The following is a 19,573-nucleotide window of genomic DNA, read 5'->3' as shown; positions in this document are numbered from 1 at the left end:
GATCAAGAAGCTGGACGCTTAACCATTACGCTATCTTGTCAGTAGATTACTAACCTACGGATAGATACGCAGGTCCCGTCGTTACGCTCCGGCAAGCAGTTACACTTACTGCCGAACAATCTAAAAGCTTGCGACCCGAGGGGTGAAATTTAATGAAACTGGTCTTAATCGAGAGCTACTGTCGCACTAGAATGCTTTTAGATTGCTCGGCAGTAAGTGTAACTGCTTGCCGGAGCGTAACGACGGGACCTGCGTTTCTATCCGTAGGTTAGTAATCTATAGACAGACGACTCTGTATTCTTCACTTCGGTGATAATAATTTTCAACTTCGCTCCAAGAGTGTAACGATGGGAATAAACGTAATTCTTTTGGGTGCTGGTTACGGAACGAGGCTAGAGAGGGATGTCTTGAACTGTAGTGACGAAGATCGGGAGGTCTGTAAACTCATTGCAGGATTACCGAAAGCATTACTTCCTGTGGGAGGTAAAAGTCTCATAGCTCGTTGGATCGATTTACTGGATGAAACCGGGAAGGTCGACCAATATTATCTTGTGACTAATGATAAATATCATGAGCAATTCCACAAGTTTTGTGAGGCATATGGTGGGAAGATTTCACTTCTAAACGACGGAACTAAAAGAAATGAAGATCGTATGGGGGCAGTTGCAAGTATTAACTTTGCTATTGAAAAATTTGTCGCTGCCGACAATGATATACTTGTCGTTGGGGGCGACACTCTCTTGTATGATGATTTTTCAATTTATTCATTTATCAAAGAATTTGAGAAGCACAAACTTGCGTCGTCAACGTGTAGTCTTGTCACGACATACCAATGCAGAAATGAAGACACAATAAAATACGGAATTCTAGAAGTAAACAGTTGCTCTATGAAGGTGGAGTCGTTCTTGGAAAAGCCAAAAGCAGATGAGACAACCTCCCGGTCAGCATGTCCGTGCTTTTATCTGTTTTCGTCACCCTGTCGTGCTATAATTGAAGAGTTTCTGGACGATCATAGAGATGCTCCTTTGAAAGAAAAAGACGCTACAGGAAATTTGATCAAATACCTCATTGCCAAGTGCAATGTTTTCACCTTCCCGATTTCTGGTCGTTTCGACGTTGGTGGTTTGCAATTGTACAAAGATTGCGATGCCTACTTTTCCAAATGCACATGATATGATAGACCTACTACGCTTTCCGCCTTTGCACCCAATACATAGATATATATAGGCCTATGTTATGTTTCTATGAATCAAATTTCAATTACTGCAATCACTTAGCAATCTTGGGTTATCTTCAGTTATTCATTCTTGTGGACACATGCAATTCGCCACAGATAGTAGGCTAGATGTGTATCGTGTACTAGGGTATATATGTAGCAACCCTTTTCTTCAAAATAATAGGTAGGCTACCATGGAATCAGACTTATGCACAGTGGTTATCTACCAATTGCTATCCAATCCAATATAATTATTGTCCACAGAGAATATGTCAGACAGTATGCCTAGTTCTGCTAATTTACATCATTTAGACCAGTAAAGCCGTTAATGCATGGAAAAATATAGCTGTATTGGTCAAAGTCATGTATAGCCTACTGCCATGAATGTGGCAATGTCCATTCATTAGGCTACCGTAAACCGGGGTAACTTTGGACTTAAGGGTAACTTTGGACACTAAGCAGTAAAAGATATAAATGGTTATTGATGAAAAAGGATTGCCGCTGGATGTCCAATTCTTTTTCATGAGGCAACAATACTACAAGTAGTCTCTATAAAAGGTGGATTCATTTCACTACCAGATAAACTTGACCCAACATCGATAAATTAATGGAGGGGTCAATTTCGCCAAAATTGATGGCCGATGAACTTCTTACAGCCAAACATAGATAGCATGTGATTCATAGATTCAAAACTTGGCAGCAGATTCCTCTAAGTTGTCTTAATCCATGGCCAAAATCTCAGTGGGCTCACTCTTAGATCAATACGAGGAAATGTGATGTCCAAAGTTAACCCGTCAAATTTTATCAGAACGGGGCAACTTTGGACAGTGAAAAATGTGATATTTAGAGCTCTGGAAAGTGGCTGCTTCATCTCTGTCAAAGGGTATCGTCAACTATATTCCTTATGACCGGCCTGATGGCTTCTTAAAATGGAATGAGAAGGTTAATAAATTAAGAGTTTGCCAAAATATGAAAAAATGGGTAGGCATTGAGCTGAGAGATTGTAATCGGGTGTAAGCTACTTGAAAAACTTAGCACATACTCCTAAAGATGCGCCTGCTGAATATGGGATATCGTAAATTACGACAAATATATCCATCAGAGGACATAGGTAAGGGAAAATATATCTTTTCTAGAACAGTAATATATTCGAAATCGGCAATAAATCACGCTAACATACGGTACTTCATGTTTGCTGTCGATTGCTGACACTGCCAGTGGGATACCCCATTGTCACCATACGTTATTATAAGTCCCAATTGGTGAAGGCATGAGGGAAAATTGAGTAAAGGGCTGAATAAGGGGGCATTAGCCTTCATAAACTACCTATTTATTTCTTTTTTGGGGGGGGGGATTAGGTAAAAATCACGCAATAGGCCAGACATATACTATTTTGTTTCAGTTTTAGTCACTGCTCTCATCAACTCTTACCAAATAAGCCTCATTTACGAGGTTTCATAAACAATAGAGGGTAAAGGCATACAAAAAACTACATTGTCCAAAGTCACCCCACATGCACGGGTAACTTTGGACACAGATAATTTACAAAAATAAGGTACTTATTTATGACCATGAAGATTTTGGATTAGTTAATTCTAATCTTTGCTCCATGACTCCAAAAAAACACAAAACTTGCCTCCCCTACACCCTAGCATTTCCAAGATACAAAGCGGAATTGTTGAGAATTGTCCAATGTTACCCCGGTTTACGGTACCAATTATGTGTAGCACGGCTGTGGAATTAGACATTCGCTAATTTTCCCTTTCAGATGGAGTTGGAGTCAAAGCCCTTTGGAGAAACATAAAATTGATGCAAATCTATCCTAACTGTCCATTCTACCTGACTAAATCATAATTGCCAACTGTACTGGCTTCATTGTGTACACTACTATGTGATCTCTCATATATATATATATATGGTATATGAATGAGACTTTTAGCCCAATTGCAATTGTTCGTATTTTTTTCTAATGATCTTAAATGCCTACCACAAACCTCTTAACAATCCAGTATACATTGTACCAAATAGTGCTATATTTTTGTAATTCAACTTAAAGCCTACTACTATTCTTGTCAATGCATAATTACTGCACCAAAGTACTTGCAATTTTTCTAGCGTTTCCTAAATTGAATAAAGTTGAGCAATGTCTTCATCAAGAGATGCAGCCGTTCATCTTCCATTGAATAAAATCAAGACCATCATGAAAAGCTCGCCAGATGTGGAAAGCATTGGAGTGGACGCAGTGTTTTGTATGTCGAAGGCTGCTGTAAGTAGAGGAATTTTTCTTCTATGGAGTGCAGGGTTGTAATGACTCGACCCGAGACACGATTTTTTGGTGACTCGACTTGACTCGAGTCATTTTTCTCTAGTGCGTAAAATGTCTTGGATCGAGTCAATTTGTGTACTGACTCGTCTTCTTCGAAAACTTCGAAGAATAGTGTGAAGTCACCACATCATTGGTATTTTGTCCATCAGTCCTGATACTTGGAAAATAGGGACTGAGTAAAATTACAATATTATAAATGCGAGCCATTCTATATCACCCGAGCACAGTTGAAAAATGTGGGTTGAGCCGGATTAAACTCAACTCTGAACAGTGGAGACAATGACTTGGACTCGAGTGTCAACACTATCACTCGGTGGTGAATTGAAAATGAGTGGAGTCAAAACTATAAAAGAGAGATTGACTTATGACTTGGTTGCAACCCTGATGGTGTGACATGCCTTTCCATCCCATTGAATTGACTATAACCCCCTTGTGTTTTTATGCGATTCAATATACCCAGAATTCATTTTGTGACAGTGTTGGGATCAAGTCACTACCTTCGAGTCACGAGTCATCTCGAGTCATTGCACATTTTGACTCGAGTCAAGTCAAGTCAATCGATTTTCGAAGGTGACTCGAGTCAAGTCAAGTCACCCGTTTTTTGGAGGTGACTCGAGTCAAGTCGAGTCAAGTCAAGTCAAGTCACGAGTCAAGTCACAATTCAAGTCAAATTGAATTTTCGAAGTATGAGTATTGATTCAAAGTCGTTACATTTTGCTAGCTGTGTGAAAGACATATTAATTGGCCATTTTTATTATGTCAAATAACAGTTATAAAGTTAAATAAACATGGGAAAAGACGTTGTATCACTCACGCACACGTAGAACTGCTATTGAAATACAGTTATATATGCTACAGTCAGTTATTATCAGCCAAAATATAGGACCTAATACGAAGCCCCAAGAAGTTGAAACGAATGTGTATGGTAGGCTACAATAGTCTACACTACCCACCTACACATCCGTAAGAATGTAAACGCACATACAAGAGGGCTGGCAAAGGTGAGAACTGCGCAACGCAAGCATTGAGCTGTCTAAGACAGAGACATATTGCTATTATATTAATCTACTACTAGTACGACAACGTAAGCTGTGATCGTTTCGTTTGCTGTCAATTTTTTGTGATGTAACAATGGAGGATCAGCGTAACGTACAATCAGTGAATGACTGGTTGCTCTCATAAGTCACACCGACGTATCTCGAACAATCCGAACATACACAAGATACAGTGATTTAATCGCCGCCGTTTACTTAATGACTTGAAATTGACTCGTAAATTTTGCTCCGAGTCACGAGTCAATGCAGATATCTGAAGCTCCGAGTCAAGTCAAGTCATACGTAAAGGTTGACTCGAGTCTGACTCGAGTCAAGTCATGACTCGAGTCATCCCAACACTGTTTTGTGAATATTCAATATACCCAGAATTCATTTTGTGAATGTTCAATTCTTTACATGGTCATATGAACGTATTGGAATTACATCCCTTCTGAAAATTTCTTTTACGGTAGGTGGCGAATCAATAATAACCTTCCTCTGTAATGCTAGAGTCGTGGAAATAGTTTGCAACAAGCCCTTGTGTCCGGGTTACTTTTCCGTGGTTGCAGCCACCGTAATCCCATGTCCCATGCATCTCCCCATAATCCAAATGAAATCAAGATTTTGAAAGCATAGTATGGGGAATATATTTGGACATCGTATGCTATCTTAGGTCTAGTTAATTATCGCATGAGCCTTTCGACATTCAGCTGCCAATATATTGACACTGCTATGTTGCATTCAGGAACTTTTTGTAACCTATCTCACTGCGCAAGCCTTTTATAAAGGTGACAGCAACTCGAAAAGCATAGAGTATCGCAATCTAGCAAACATCGTGAACAATGACGAAGACGATGTCTTCGGTTTTCTACAAGGTAACGCAATCCTGCATGAATCGTTTAAATTGTCTCACCATAATTGTCGGTATTCAGAGATTGTACCGAGGAAAATAACAATGAAGGAGTATTGTGAAATCATGAAGCAACAACCGAACAGAGAAGACACAGAGAATGGGGATTGATCGAAGACTCCATCACCTGAAAAGCACTAATAGATGCTTTCAGGATTACGTCTGTGGTTAGCTCGACCATTGAAAATACTCGTTCGGCTACTGATATGTGGAACAGCGGACCGCTCAAAGAACTTTATTTTGATGAAAATTTGCGTCATTTGGTGCACTGGCATCAAATATTTGTGAATCACCAAGCTATGGTCCATTGGACATAGTTACTGCAGTACTCAACTATATACAAGTAGAATTAATGATCCCCAAAACGTGATATACTGGAAAAATACTGTGTACACAAGTGCTGGAATTGATGTCCTACTTTGGAAACTAGGAATATGTGTGCAGCCAGTGGTTTAAACTTCTATATTTACGTCACGAAATCAATCACTAAATTACTAGACCATTCTTATGTACTTGAACAGGGACTTTGCTACTTGCAGTTGCATTATGAAGATTTGGTGGTATATTTGGCGCATGTGATTTACCAATTGGACATGTTCTGGTATTTTGTTCATGTGTTAGTAGCGTAAATCCCAACTTCTCGGCTTTTCATCTCTTGAATAAAAGTTGATTTTCAATGATTTGGAATGCTATCGAGTAGAATGTGATCTCTTTGATTGGTCAGGAACTCCAACCAAGACTCTGCCACAGTCTTTCACATATCTGGATAAACCTCCAACACTTAACATAGGAATTCTTGAGTCGACCTCAAACCCATTGGTGTTGTAGCTGTGGATTAAACAGCTAGGGTAATGGCATATGCGAACGTTAGAGTCGGCCGGTCACAGAGTAGAACGAGCAATAGTGATGAACTTTTTGATAGACACAAAATGGCCAGTAAAATCAGCTGTTTTCAATTTCGGTCTACTAACTTTTATGATTTGGCAAGCGTCCGCCTTCATAGATTGAAAGGCATGGTAAGTTACCATTGGTAATTCCATAATGCTCCGGCTACTCAAAATTCGATCGATTTGTTTTCAAATATCAATAGAAAGTGAAGTTGAGGTTCGCTAATTTATTTCCTTAATAATCAAACAAATTTTCATTTAAAAAGCATGAATCACTTGTGATACACTTTGAAAGTTTCGGCAGATGTACAGGACGTACGGGTTGGAAATGTCTGTAGTGGAACCGTCTTCCTTGGGCAACTGTCGTTATCTATTTCGAGGTACATATCAAAATCTTTTCATGTCACTTATCTATACTGTGTGAAACTCAGATACCGGAGTCTGCCACTCAATTTTCCACAGCCCTACTCACAAAGCAGCCTGCCTAGCCCATAGCAGTCACACTCTCCATCACCAATCCAGTCAACGTCTTCAAACTGCATTTCTTACGATCAGAAACCACCTACAGTTGCGTTTATCAGAAAAATTGCTCGTAGCCCAACCATGGAACGACAGGCACTTGATTTGCTGGCGGGTCAGGTATAAATATCTCATAGCTAAAATTTGAGTCCTCGCCGCTGCTTCAGTTACATGATGCTTCATGGCATTCCACAGACGAAGTGGAGGACCTCACAATTCGTCGTCCCATTTGAAATCGCTGAGATCAAACTCTTCCTCTTCCGGAAGCTGCAAAAGGAATGAGAATTTTATGTGTGCCTTGGTTTGGTTGTCTAATTGTTTGGTAATTCTTAGGAAACGGCATTTGAGGGACGCCGCGAGGAGAGGTGTATGCAGTGACCAACGACTGGGGTTGTAATGACCTGACTCGAGTCAGGAGTTTTTGACGACTCGACCTGAGTCGAGCCATTTTTTCAAAATACGGAAAATTATTAGACTCGACTCATTCTGAGTGTTGACTCGACTTGTACTAGAGCAATGGTTCTCAAACTTTTTGTCTTCACGGACCCCTTTTGAACCGTCACGGACACCCGAAGTTTTAGTTCACATTTAGCTCAATTACCGTGCAATCGTCATCTATCCTGTGCAAATGATATCTGTACGCTAGTTATAAACAGCATTACAGCAACAAAATGACTTTTCTTGAAAATTACATCATAGGTTACTATTTATGTAGAAATTGGGTTGACTGATCCACGCATTCAATTTGATATAAACGCGTGCCGAAAATCTGTTTCCACAAAATAGGTGGTGGCAAATGTAATAAAAACTTGTAATGCTTCCGACGACACATTTGGGTATGATCTCAAGAAACATGGCACTAAAATTGACAAACAATTGTTTCTAATGAACATGGTATATAATGTCAATCCTGGTCAATGGCTCATTTCCATCTAGCAGCTCATCTTAAAGTTATCATAGGAAAAGGTTATATATCACTATAGAAAAAAGTGATTTTTGTAAACATTTCGAAGTCACTGTGATTGACCTTGCTAATCCAACATTTTAATTTTTCCACAATCCCCAACATCCCTAAATAACGAAATATTTGAATCAGTAGGCTATCTGCAATTTAGCAATTAAAATGAGTCTGTACACAGTAGATATTTTTTTCTCAGACGGCCATTCTGTTGATTCGAGTTCTGGAGATTCACTAGTAATGAAGCGAAACTTCCTCTTGATTTTCCTAATCAAAAAAATTACAAATTACGTTATCAAGTACGTTGTAAATTTAAAGGCTTCGCGGGCCCCCAGTTGAGAACCACTGTGCTAGAGTCATTGCGCATTACTCGGACTCAAAACCGACATTTCATTGTAATTTAGAAAAATAGTAAAGTTGCCACACTATTGTTATTTTGGCTATTAGTAGTGACACTCAAAACTAGAACAGAAACAGTCAAGTGAGAAAAATGAGTAGGTGTATAATATAAGTGCGAAGCATTCTATATCACCAAGCGCAGAGTTGTAAAAAGTGGGTTTAGCAAGACCCAACTCTAAGACTCCAACTGAAAAGGCAACGCAATGATTCAAGTCATAACACTGTGACTCAAGTGGTGAATTGAAAATGACTCGACTCGAGTCAAAGTGAGATTGACTTGTGAGCAGAGGCGCCGACTTACGAGGTGGCGCAGCCCAGGGGCGGGCAGCCTGCAGCCGTGGAAGGAAATTTGTGCGGCCGTCAAAACGTAATCCAATTAGTATGTGTTGGCGGCTGTCGACATGCAGTTGAATTTAAGAATTGCCTCCCGAATTTGGGAGATTTCAATTAATCTCGAAATTTATAATGATACTTCATTATTCGATTTTAATATTGTTTCTAGTGCGATAGGGAGATTCCAATATCTTCCCACTATGTCTAAAAAGGTCAAGATAATACAGCATGCAACGAAGTGACTGATAGGGCGTAAAATTACCTGTCCGTCATTGCCGTCCCAAGGTTCCGTGTCAACTATTTCAGGCATTTTGTCATCTTTCAGACTGTGCGAATTTCTGCCGGCTCTCCCGTACGAGATCCCGTTCAAGAAAGACTCAACACCCTCTTCGCTAAATGGGCCTGTCAATACTGTGTACATTTTCTTTTTCTCGACGATAACAGCCATAGCCTGAAAAAAAGTGAATAAGAAATGCAAAACAGAACTTCAATCGTACTATTAAGTGGTCAGATATTAATTATAAGGAGTCGAAAGTACACACTACACAGTTCACTTCCTGCAAATTATGAAATTATGCAATACATATCCTGCGACACTTCCTGCAAATTATGAAATTATGCAATACATATCCTGCGACTCGGACTCTTTTCTAGCAATAAGCAACAGCAGTTTTGGCAAACAGACGCAGTTACAATCAAGTGGATCTTGCCTTAGTTATTGGTAGCCGAATACCATATTATTTCCACTGAACTCGCCATCATTTTATCCACTGACACACAGTGCAGTATAATAGGCAAAAATTGGAACTGTTGGTCTTCTTTCCATGATGGAGCATTATGAATGGTGCTTAATTACCAGACTCTTAATTCGGAACACTATCAGTCCAGCACTCAATTTTACTTAGTCCTTACAATAAGACGCAAGTAAGGAACACTGAAGTACCTTAATTTATGTGGGTCGTTCTTCACAATGGCTTGCTAGAGATGTTCACGACAAATGTCTTTGGGGCAGTTCAATGCAGTAAGTTACAGCACAGAAAACACGACGCTAATCAACTTACTGGAAAACCTGACCCGCCAATACCAAGACTTTTTTCGAGACTGTTTTGCTTCCCTGCTTCCGCCCACATCCAACCCCAGACCTTCTTCTTGAACTTCTCTCCCATCTTTGCGAGCATATCAAGAATCTCATTCCTTCCCTTGGCCCCTGCGAAAAGCGATCACCACAGAACAGTAAATGGAAGTTCAAAGACATATTCGAACATGATTTCAAGCAAACCTGTGTCTAAAATGTTTGGCAAAAACGAAATGACGCAAAGTTGTTTTCCAATACAATTGTCCTCTTGCGTCTTTGCAGAGACGACTTCGTCAATCTAAGAAGGAGCAAGCCAAACATGGAACTCCAGTATGTGCAGAGAAACAAATAGCATGATAATTACGGTGGGCGGATCGATGTTTTCTTCATAAAGCTCCATGGCTGCAGCAACGATGGAAGACTTGTCCCTTCCCCCTTGGAAGTCTTCTGGGCTGTGTTTAGAACCTTTTCGAAAGACCTTGATTGTCGGATACCCTCGTACCTATCAAGTTATCACCAGCATGACTTGTGTTTGATTTTCGAAATATGTTTCAGATAACATACTCCATACTGGCTCGCATATTGTTGATGGACCGTGGCATCCATAGCTCCCAACTTGACAGCATCCCCAGCTTGGTTCTTGACATCTGCCGCCGCTGCTTTCCATTCTGGCTCCAATCTTGGGCGAACCAAACAGCATATGATAGTGTCAAGACACACACAAATATTTTAGTCTCACCTCTTACAATGCCCACACCACGGAGCAAAGAATTCCACCAACCAGGGTTCTTCGCTGTCCAAAACAAGTTCTTTGAAGTTGGCATCAGTCAATTCAACGACGTGGTTTTCACCGCTGCCTCCACCTCCTCGACCGCTGCTACCCTAAATACCACGGTTTGGTAATGAAATAGAAGATCCGCACATTCCAAAAATCGTGGTCAAATATAACCGGCTGCTAACAAGTCTAAAACAAGGGATGCAATTTCAATGTGATCCAGTAAAAAGGGTAGATAAAACGAGGGGTATCTACAGTCCTACAATGTGACCGAAGCATTTAAACTCAGAAGCATTCACTTCACTGTTACCTGTTCAACTGACCAGAGCTATGAATCTAAAAATGGTACTGGGACACAACTATCGGCATCTCAGTACCTGTTTTTGATGGTTGGTTCCGAGACTCGCACTAATATTATTTCAAACATGACCTTGTGTGATCCAAGGGTCAGGGTCAGTGTGTGGTGCAAGGGTCGTGGCAAATTGTATTTTGCGCAAAACGTTTTTATGTATTCAATCTGCATTTTGAACAGGTTATTCGATAGTATAATAGGTTATTTATGGCTCGACGTATGCGTATTGATAATAGCTATCCATCTGAAATAGTTGTGAATGTCTACGACCAGAACAACGCAGGAAATTTGGGATTAAGTAAAGCGTGTTCGTGAAAATACGCCCAGGGCTCATTAATGAGTCTGCCGGATATAAAGGGTTAAGGATAGGTACTTACCGAGTCGTCACTAGAGCCACCATTTTCCCGATCTTTGATCATTTGACGGAGCTCTTTAAACGCAAATTCAACAATAGATGACGACGTCCTTTGCCCTGCAAGATAGGATACCCTTGTTTTAAAAAATGGTTGCAAATGCTTTTAAAATATAATAAGGATGCTCAATTTACTCACCATTGTAGTCTTTGGGTTTATTTTTGTTATATCCAAAAATTTTTATGGTTGGGAATCCTTGAATTCCATATGGACCGCCTACAGACTGGTGAACTGTCATATCTACTGCTCCCACATTCGCCACACCCTACAAAATTGTTAACATGCAACTTCTGTAATTGGGAAGTTCATAAAGGTAAGGCTGCCCCCAGCGGTTCTCAACTATCAACTCCCCAATTGCCAATAAATTATAGTAGGGTAGGGTGGGGGAACTTGAGTAGGTGGGGGAATTTGAGTATATTCAACTAAAACTTTCGCTCTCTCAACATAGCTCCAAATTCATCAGTTCTGCATTTATTCAGTAGGTCACTATGTCAGATCTAGATAAGATTAATAACCATTTTTATTAAAGGCAAATTATAGCTTCCATGTGGAATTGAAAGTTTAGGATTTTTTTCTTACTTTTTTTACTCCATTTTTCAACTTCTCTGCAGACAGCATAAAAATTGTGGTTGCATATTCAAATATTGCTCAAGTTTGTGATAGATGATCAATTGATCATACTACAAGGTATGGCAATGCATTTTGTCAATGGTGGTAAGAGTAAATTTTAATTTGAAGAATTTTTTTTTGGTGTAATTGGGGTATAGAATAAATTAGGTGTTGGGTAAATTGAGTAGCCTATACTGTTGAACGCGGACCTTCTTTGTCGCACCATCATCAGAGAGGTTGTACATACTCTTTTGAATCTTGTTATGTTGATTTTGTTACACAATTAGAGAGTTAAAACAGTAACAGGTGACATGATCAGGTATTATAAGAAGCGAACCCCTCAATATGCACCACAAGAATTGGAGCAGGCTGTCAAAGAAAGTAAGACAGGAAAGAGAGCTGTTATAATAGAGTCTGGAAAGAATCCCTATGAAACACTCATAAGAAAACTGATTAGAGCAACACAGAAAGTTGTAGCCACAACAGCAAGAATCAGTTGAAGAAAGTGACGAGATGAAAAGTTTGACTCAGGCTATTACTACAGTAGTCTCTCGAATAATGGAAAGAAAAAGCAGAAATGATTTAGCTAATCATAATGCCAAAAGGAGGCATATTCACTTGCTCTGGGCATAACTGGTGAGGTGCTGACATCAGAAGAAAGTATGGCCAGACTTTAAGACGAAGAGAATGCATGAAAGCTAAAATGCAAGAGGTCAGAACTGCAATGAAGTTATGGTCAGTGACCATGATGAGCAGAAAGTAGCCACTCAAAATACTTACGGGAATTGAAACAGTCCAGAAAGAGGAAATCAAGGAGTTGAACTGGCTCATTATGCAATACAGACAAAAAAGGTTTCTGGGGCTGGTAGAAAATATGATGGGTGGTGGCGAAACATTCGAACATAATTTTTCCTTTGATATGAACATAGCAGTCAACCAACGGGTTGCATATTCTCCTATCCCTCGAGCATTGATGTTGAGAATGTTCTATTTCATTCAATGAAGTAATTCTCAAAGTGAAAGCACCAATTTCAGGAAGAAGTGGGATTCTCAAATTTGATTTCAATGCAAACAATTAGTGAAAATTTGACATCGAATTATTTCATTCAGCTGTTCCTTCTGGAAAGTTCCTGTTTAAGCAACTATATAACAGATCTTGTTCCAGTTTATTTTTTAAAAACAAGTAAATACACTCAGTTTTCTCATACAATGGGTCATTCGGGCATAACATGAGGATAAGGCTGGCTTCAAGTGCAATTTAGACAGTATACTCAATTTTCCCACAAAATTGGGGTAAATTGAGCATACTAATTTGTAAAATAAAAATCACAATATTTTTCAACTGTTAGCAGATTGATCTTAAATTGATTTGCACCGGAAAATTCAACCATACAATGTAACAAATATCAACCAACCACCTTTTTATTTGACAGTTTATGAAAATAACAGCTGTCTGAACTTGAAAATATACTCAAATTTCCCCACCCCGCCCTACTCTAAGAGGTGTTTTATGCGTTAACTTGCCTTCACGTCAGAGCTTGAGCCAGAATATTGATTGGGTTTGAGTTGTTTCACACTGTGTGATACAAACAATAGAAAGGAGAGTTGAGAACCACTGGATTCAGTGGACCATTGTGACATGCGTATCTTTAATGATCATGCAGTAGATGAATTCAAAGTAAGGCATACTACAAATCAAACCGAATGAACATACTCTACAGATATGAACCCGTCAACCCTCACATGGCACTATCCACCTTCATTTACTGATCACTGCAAGAAATACCATCATAAATATGCCCAATTTTCTTTTCATTTCCAAGTGCCATCATGACTGGAATATCCGATTCGGACACATTGTATCTCTTTATTAGCTTGGATCTTTTGGGATTCGAAATGTCAACCGCACCAAGGCTAACAGCACCCTTTTAAATAAGGATTTTGGAATACCGGTAACCAAACGAATATCTTCAGAGCGACATTCAACCAGTTCAGGATATTCAGTAATATTCTTCTGCCAAACATACATATATCAATTTGACAATGGAACGTAAAGCCATAATCTCTCATAATGACATAGTTATTATATGTAGATTACAAGCAAGTTACTATATGGTGATACAAAGGAACCGTTGACAACAGCAGAGGCTCCAAAATTGTGAATCTATAAGTGCTGGTAATTTGTAGAGAGAGAGAGACTTTATTGTTTTGTCAAACGGAACATTACCTAACAGATTGAGTATGCAAAAAATACACAAAACACATATCAGGGAAGACTCATTCCATTATAATTTAGCAAATTTTTTGACTTTGTAATGCATGCCGTCAGAATTGTCCAATATTTACAAATGTTGTTCATTTATGAATTCCAAGTGGATTACAAAAAACAAAATTGAAAAATTTCCAACGGTTCAAAAGATAATTCGATTCTAAATTCTATTGTCAGTAGGTGGCGCTGCATGCAAAAATCTTCAAAATCAATATTTTTGGCTTAAATTGATGGTGAAGAGCCAATTAAAATGTCTAATTATACAATTTTGGGGTCAAGGAATTGGAAAAAATCAACTTTTTTGCTCTAAACTCAATGAAAACAAAGTTACGGATGAAAAAAAATTGGAGGGGGGGGGGCCCTTACTTGAAAATCCATGTAGTGTTGAGTTTTCACAAAAAAAAATTATTGCAAAATGTACTTTGAAGCAGTATGGTTAATATAAAATTGGATTTTCGAAGTGCAATCTATTCCTTCATCAAATCTCCAAAAAAATTTTTTTTCAATTGTTGATTGCTTAAAATAGTAGCCAATTTACGGTGAGCAGCAGAGACCAGCTATTCACCATAAATACTATTTCAAGCCATGAATGATCTGAAAGACCATATTTTTCTGAGATTTTATGAAGGAATAGATTGCACTTCGAAAATCCAATTTTATATTAACGATACTGCTTCAAAGTGCATTTTGCAATAATTTTTTTTTGTGGAAACTCGACACTACATGGAATTTCATAATTTCATAATTTTTTTTCATCCGTAATTTTTGTTTTCATTCAGTTTAGAGCAAAAAAGCTGATTTTTTCCATTTCCTTGGCCCCGGAATTGTATAATTAGACATTTTAATTGGTTCTCTACCATCAATTTAAGCAAAAAATATCAATTTTAAAGATTTTTGCATGCAGCGCCACCTAGTGACAAGAGATTTTTGAATCGCATTATTTTCAAAACGGTTGGAAATTTTTCAATTTTGTTTTTTGTAATCCACTTAGAATTCATAAAAGAACAACATTTGTAAATATTGTACAATTCTGAGGGTATGCATTACAGCCCTTGCTAAATTATAATGGAATTAGCCGGTAGTCATAACTCGACTCAATTTCTGATTTTTTGGCGAGTCAGTGGAGTCGTTTTTTCAAATGAATATATCAAGGCTACGACGGCCAAGACATTGCATTGTAACTTGAAAGAATGGTCAAGTCACCTCATTATTGGTGTCTTGTCTATCAGTCCTGATACTTGGAAGATAGGGCCAGAAACTGTTAGGACTGAGGGAAATTATGATATTACGAATGCAAGCCATTCTATTCACTAGAGTGGAAGAAAGTGGGTTGAACCGGATTGAACTCAAAACTGAACAGTGAACACAACGACTTGGACTCGACCCTCTACTCACTGACTTGAGACCATTACTTGACTCGGTGGTGAGTTGAATTAAAATGACTCGACTTGACTCAAACTATAAAAGCGAGATTGACATGTGACTTGGAGCCTCGACACTTGGTTAGAACTGTGACACATACACAATATAATTATTGTGTAACTGACTGACACGATAGACAGTTGCACCTGTGTGTGAAATCGCTCTGACATCTTCGTGCATACAAGCAGAATTGGTATGACAAACGTAGGGTTACCATTACCATATGTCCTCTTTCAAGAGGATTTGACCTTTTCTTTGACTTTTTTCCAAGTGTCCTCGGAGAGGACGCTCAAATGTAGCCTAGTCTGTTTTTAGATTTTTTCCTCTTTTTTGAGAATTTTGGTTAAATATAGGGCAAAATTCGACTGAGATAAATCAAATCTGCACTGAAGTAACACTCCGGCGGATATTTTGGGATCTGGGCCAGAAAGTTGACCTCTTAACCGACCACGAGGTGGGAAAATTTACCATTGTTTCAAGATTTTCCTCCGGTTTATCAAGTTTTAAAATTTTGAAAAAGTGTCCTTTTTTTTCATATTTTTAAAATATGGTAACCTTACAAATGAATTACAATATTATTGGCGACAAGATCATTATGCACATCAGTCAATTTTTCAACGAAAATACAATTATCTGTGTCTCAATCATAAATATGTGCGAAATATTTTGGTCCATATTACTCATGGTTCTGATCGTGTTTCACTCATCATGTAGCCTATATAGGAATAGCCTACAATCTATGAGGCTATCATGCAATCAAATTCACTTTTTAAAGAACTACTGTAACTAATCAGCCTCAGAATCTTAACCTGTTTTTATGATTATGTTTGCAATCATTCATTTCATGATAGTTATACCACACGGGCATAGCCTAGTCATAGTCCACGACAGAAGAAACAACTCAGAGACATCCTATTCCGTAGGTAGAGGTTTCTCACCAATCAACAAAACAGCAGGCCCACGCACCTTCAATTGAGTGGCAGCCTTTTTCCATTCTGGAGCAAGAGACTTACAGTGCCCGCACCATGGAGCATAGAACTCTACCACCCATAACTCGTCACTGTCAAGAACTTTTGAACGGAAATTTGATGCCGTCAATTCCACGACATCATCACTGTTACTGTATAGTGCACTAGTCTGCGCCACCGCAGTCAAAAATAGGAGTGCTGAAGGAAATATAATACATAAATTACAACGTTGTCTTGAAATAAACTGATATCACTTACCGTAAAGATTCATTTTGAATATAGAAGAAATCAAATGCAGATGACTGCACAAAATAATAGACTATCTGTGTTCACGTCCAAGGACTAGTAATAACGTTGTAACTACTTCTGTAATAGCTCAAAATTAAATCAACTGCAATTCAATGTTGGTGCTAACTTCACTCAAATTTGTACGAAAGGAAAGCGACAGACCAGACGTAATTCATGTGTTTCTATAGCTAGTGGCGTACAGACCTTAGCAATAGAATGAGAACATGAAAAGATACGTAGATTTGTTACGCTCCAGTAGTATTTTGCAATCAGTTTGCTTGGCGAATTCTGATTGGATAAAAGTTGAAAACCCCGCCTCAACCAGAGGCAGTCACACGTGTCACATTAGAACATATCTGTAGACCAGTGCTTTTCAACCTGTGTTATGGTTTCGCACTTGTGCGAATGAAAAAATTGCAGTACGAATGACGAAGGTGGGGCGAATAGTGCGAATGAAAATCCGGATCAAGTGCGAATGAAAATCGTGAATAACTGTTAATTTTTCAGACGTGGAGTAATTCAAATTTAAGGTCAGTGTAACTTTTGTAGTGGTGACGTAATTGTAATAACTTGTTTTACTTGGGACGCACCTCTAATCGTAGCTCTCACAATCCGTAGTGAATTAATATTTTCGCACTATAATTATTATGTAACCAAACGACTGGTCTGGAAGCTGGTGTAGTGGCAGACATAGGCTACAGGAGTATACCAGCCCGTCTGAGCCTGCGACAGGCTTGGAAAATGACGTCAAATTGACTTTCTGCTTTCTTCCGCTCCAGTGGTTCCCAACCTTTTTCGACTCATCGCCCCCTTTTGAAGCTCTACACCGATCATCGCCCCCAAATATTGGGAACCGAAAAATGGGCATACAAACTGGGATCACCGGCGAGTTGACTAATTAAAAAGGGTCAACTTTTCGGCTCGACCTCGAAATTTCACTTTTACAGCTAAATTTTCGTGAGTTGACTAAATAAAAGGTCATTTCTCCGACTTGACTCCAATCAGGCCGTAACAGCACTTCGTCAGGCCCCCACAAAACTTTGGTCTTTGGCCCCATAGGGTGATAAACCAAACCCCAGACCCCCCTCAGCGAGTGGGCTTTTTGTCGCTACATATCAGCTGTACCCTTCATGTAGGTCTACTGTTTGGTGAGTCACCGTATCCTGCCTAAACGCGCGAAGCGCGAAAAGTTTATATAATTCATGTTTGAATCGGTCAATATGGTCGGGAATTTCATATAGCCTATATTGCCATCAATTTTTGAGACGGACTTTCAGCATTCCCGTGGCCACTTACTGGCCACGGATAATTTCGTGGCCGGCCACAGATATTCCGTGGCCGGCCATGAAAAGTGCTATTCTGTGGCCGGCCATGGTGATTTTCATGGCCGGCCATGAAATTTCGATATGGCCGGCCATGAAATTTCCGTGGCCGGCCATAGCCAAATTTCATGGCTGGTTGCAATATATCAAGTTAGTATTGATGATAAGTACTGTACGTGGCCCAATCGTGGTCAAATGCATGATCAATTATGTTCTATTATGGGCGTACAGTAAATAGAACTAGGTGAGAGCGAGAGTTTAGCTCAGTTTATATGCATTTTCTCCCGAAATACCGGACGAATAGCGATACAATCAAACGATATGAAGAAGATGAAACGATCTGTAATAGTCTCTATATATCAATTAAAAACACACAAAATGATGTAAAGAATGCATTAAAAAGGGGGATATCCGCTAAATGAAACAGGAAATAATGGTATAGAAAGCTAGAAGCGATGAAGACATTATCAAAACTGGTAACTGGTAAGTGTTGATTGGTATTTTTTTTATTTATAGAAATAGACCTAAATATTCGGCTGACACTCGTCACAGCTAATCGTATGCAACTGCATAGAATTGGAAAAAACAATGTATACCAGATATCTGTCAGAAAATCCCTATAAGTTCCCCAAAAGCTGTGAAATTCACATGTCATTCTGTGGCCGGCCACAGAACAGCTCGGAGCTCGCTGTGGCCGGTGCTTCCCCCATTCTGATATTGATTTTCAACCGTAAGATGTGCAATGTGCATTGTGCAGTTGCAATCGATTGTAGAGTTAGTTTTATTTTGTAATTATGCAAACCTACCATTAAACAATGTGATGAAGATAATGTCCTTCATATTTCAACTATGTTTATCGTTTATGATGAGTCTGCGATGCGAATAAGTGATACATATATATCTGATCATGTATATTAAGGATGTAGGGCACGGGCAGTTTAAAATCTTTCGTGGATTGCCCTGATGAGTTTATGAATAATACAATACTGTACTGTACCTCCTTGAATATAATCTATGTTTCATCGAGATACTGGATCGGTCAATATGCGGTCATTTTACCTGTTTTCTTGTTTTAAATACTAAATACCGTAATCAAAGTACCCGAAAGAAACAATTAGGGAATCAAAGAACCAAGAATATGTGGAAAATACTCTTTCAAGTTCCAGAAAAGCTGTGAAATCCACATAACATTCTGTGGCCGGTGCTTCCCCCGATCTGATATGTCTTTCCATCGGTATAGAGGACATGTAGTTGCAAACAATTCCATAGTTTGTTATTCTTTGTATAGCTGAATAGCTGTGAATTGGATAATGCCAGGCTGATACAATCCTTCCTTTCTGTATCAGGTCTATGATGAGTCCGCGATATACGGTTATATACATATTTGATTATCGTACTGCTATACAATACATACTTGATTATCGTACTGCTATACAATACATACGACGTTCAATATCCTCAACATCAGTGGAGCTTGCACTCATTTGCACGATGAGAA

General features: G+C 39.0%; 3 protein-coding genes across 3 annotated transcripts; 2 read left to right on the top strand and 1 right to left on the bottom strand.

Annotated features, from left to right (window-relative positions):
* The first annotated feature begins 216 nt into the window (after window positions 1–216).
* On the top strand, window positions 217–1,281 carry LOC145444157 (uncharacterized). The gene has a single exon (XM_080322078.1). The coding sequence runs from the start codon at window positions 348–350 to the stop codon at window positions 1,170–1,172; it is 825 nt and encodes a 274-aa protein (XP_080178204.1). The 5' UTR covers window positions 217–347; the 3' UTR covers window positions 1,173–1,281.
* A 1,951-nt stretch (window positions 1,282–3,232) lies between these two features.
* LOC145444158 (chromatin accessibility complex protein 1-like) lies at window positions 3,233–5,745 on the top strand. Its single transcript, XM_080322079.1, has 3 exons — window positions 3,233–3,482; window positions 5,322–5,451; window positions 5,509–5,745. The coding sequence occupies exons 1-3, from the start codon at window positions 3,360–3,362 to the stop codon at window positions 5,595–5,597; spliced, it is 342 nt and encodes a 113-aa protein (XP_080178205.1). The 5' UTR covers window positions 3,233–3,359; the 3' UTR covers window positions 5,598–5,745.
* A 1,150-nt stretch (window positions 5,746–6,895) lies between these two features.
* Window positions 6,896–16,881, bottom strand: LOC145444156 (protein disulfide-isomerase A6-like). The gene is made up of 11 exons (XM_080322077.1): window positions 16,724–16,881; window positions 16,464–16,663; window positions 11,336–11,462; window positions 11,162–11,256; window positions 10,397–10,539; window positions 10,222–10,336; window positions 10,022–10,159; window positions 9,862–9,955; window positions 9,644–9,789; window positions 8,845–9,033; window positions 6,896–7,159 (listed from the first exon to the last, which is right to left on the bottom strand). The coding sequence occupies exons 1-11, from the start codon at window positions 16,734–16,736 to the stop codon at window positions 7,103–7,105; spliced, it is 1,317 nt and encodes a 438-aa protein (XP_080178203.1). The 5' UTR covers window positions 16,737–16,881; the 3' UTR covers window positions 6,896–7,102.
* Between the last annotated feature and the right edge of the window lie 2,692 nt (window positions 16,882–19,573).

The sequence above is a fragment of the Botryllus schlosseri genome, chromosome 8 (assembly GCF_051294905.1).
Source record: "Botryllus schlosseri isolate E-star chromosome 8, Bs_hap1, whole genome shotgun sequence".
Lineage (NCBI taxonomy): Eukaryota > Metazoa > Chordata > Ascidiacea > Stolidobranchia > Styelidae > Botryllus > Botryllus schlosseri.
The sequence above is the reverse complement of the archived record's forward strand: the minus strand, read 5'-3'. Positions and strand labels throughout refer to the sequence as shown.

Coding starts and splice junctions, on each gene's coding strand:
- LOC145444157 (XM_080322078.1), top strand. CDS start 348: ATGGGAATAAACGTAATTCTTTTGGGTGCTGGTTACGGAACGAGGCTA.
- LOC145444158 (XM_080322079.1), top strand. CDS start 3,360: ATGTCTTCATCAAGAGATGCAGCCGTTCATCTTCCATTGAATAAAATC. Junction 3,483..5,321: donor TTTGTATGTCGAAGGCTGCT/GTAAGTAGAGGA, acceptor TGTTGCATTCAG/GAACTTTTTGTAACCTATCT. Junction 5,452..5,508: donor TGTCTTCGGTTTTCTACAAG/GTAACGCAATCC, acceptor GTCGGTATTCAG/AGATTGTACCGAGGAAAATA.
- LOC145444156 (XM_080322077.1), bottom strand. Junction 10,160..10,221: donor AATATGCGAGCCAGTATGGA/GTATGTTATCTG, acceptor ATAACTTGATAG/GTACGAGGGTATCCGACAAT. Junction 9,956..10,021: donor AAAACATCGATCCGCCCACC/GTAATTATCATG, acceptor GCTCCTTCTTAG/ATTGACGAAGTCGTCTCTGC.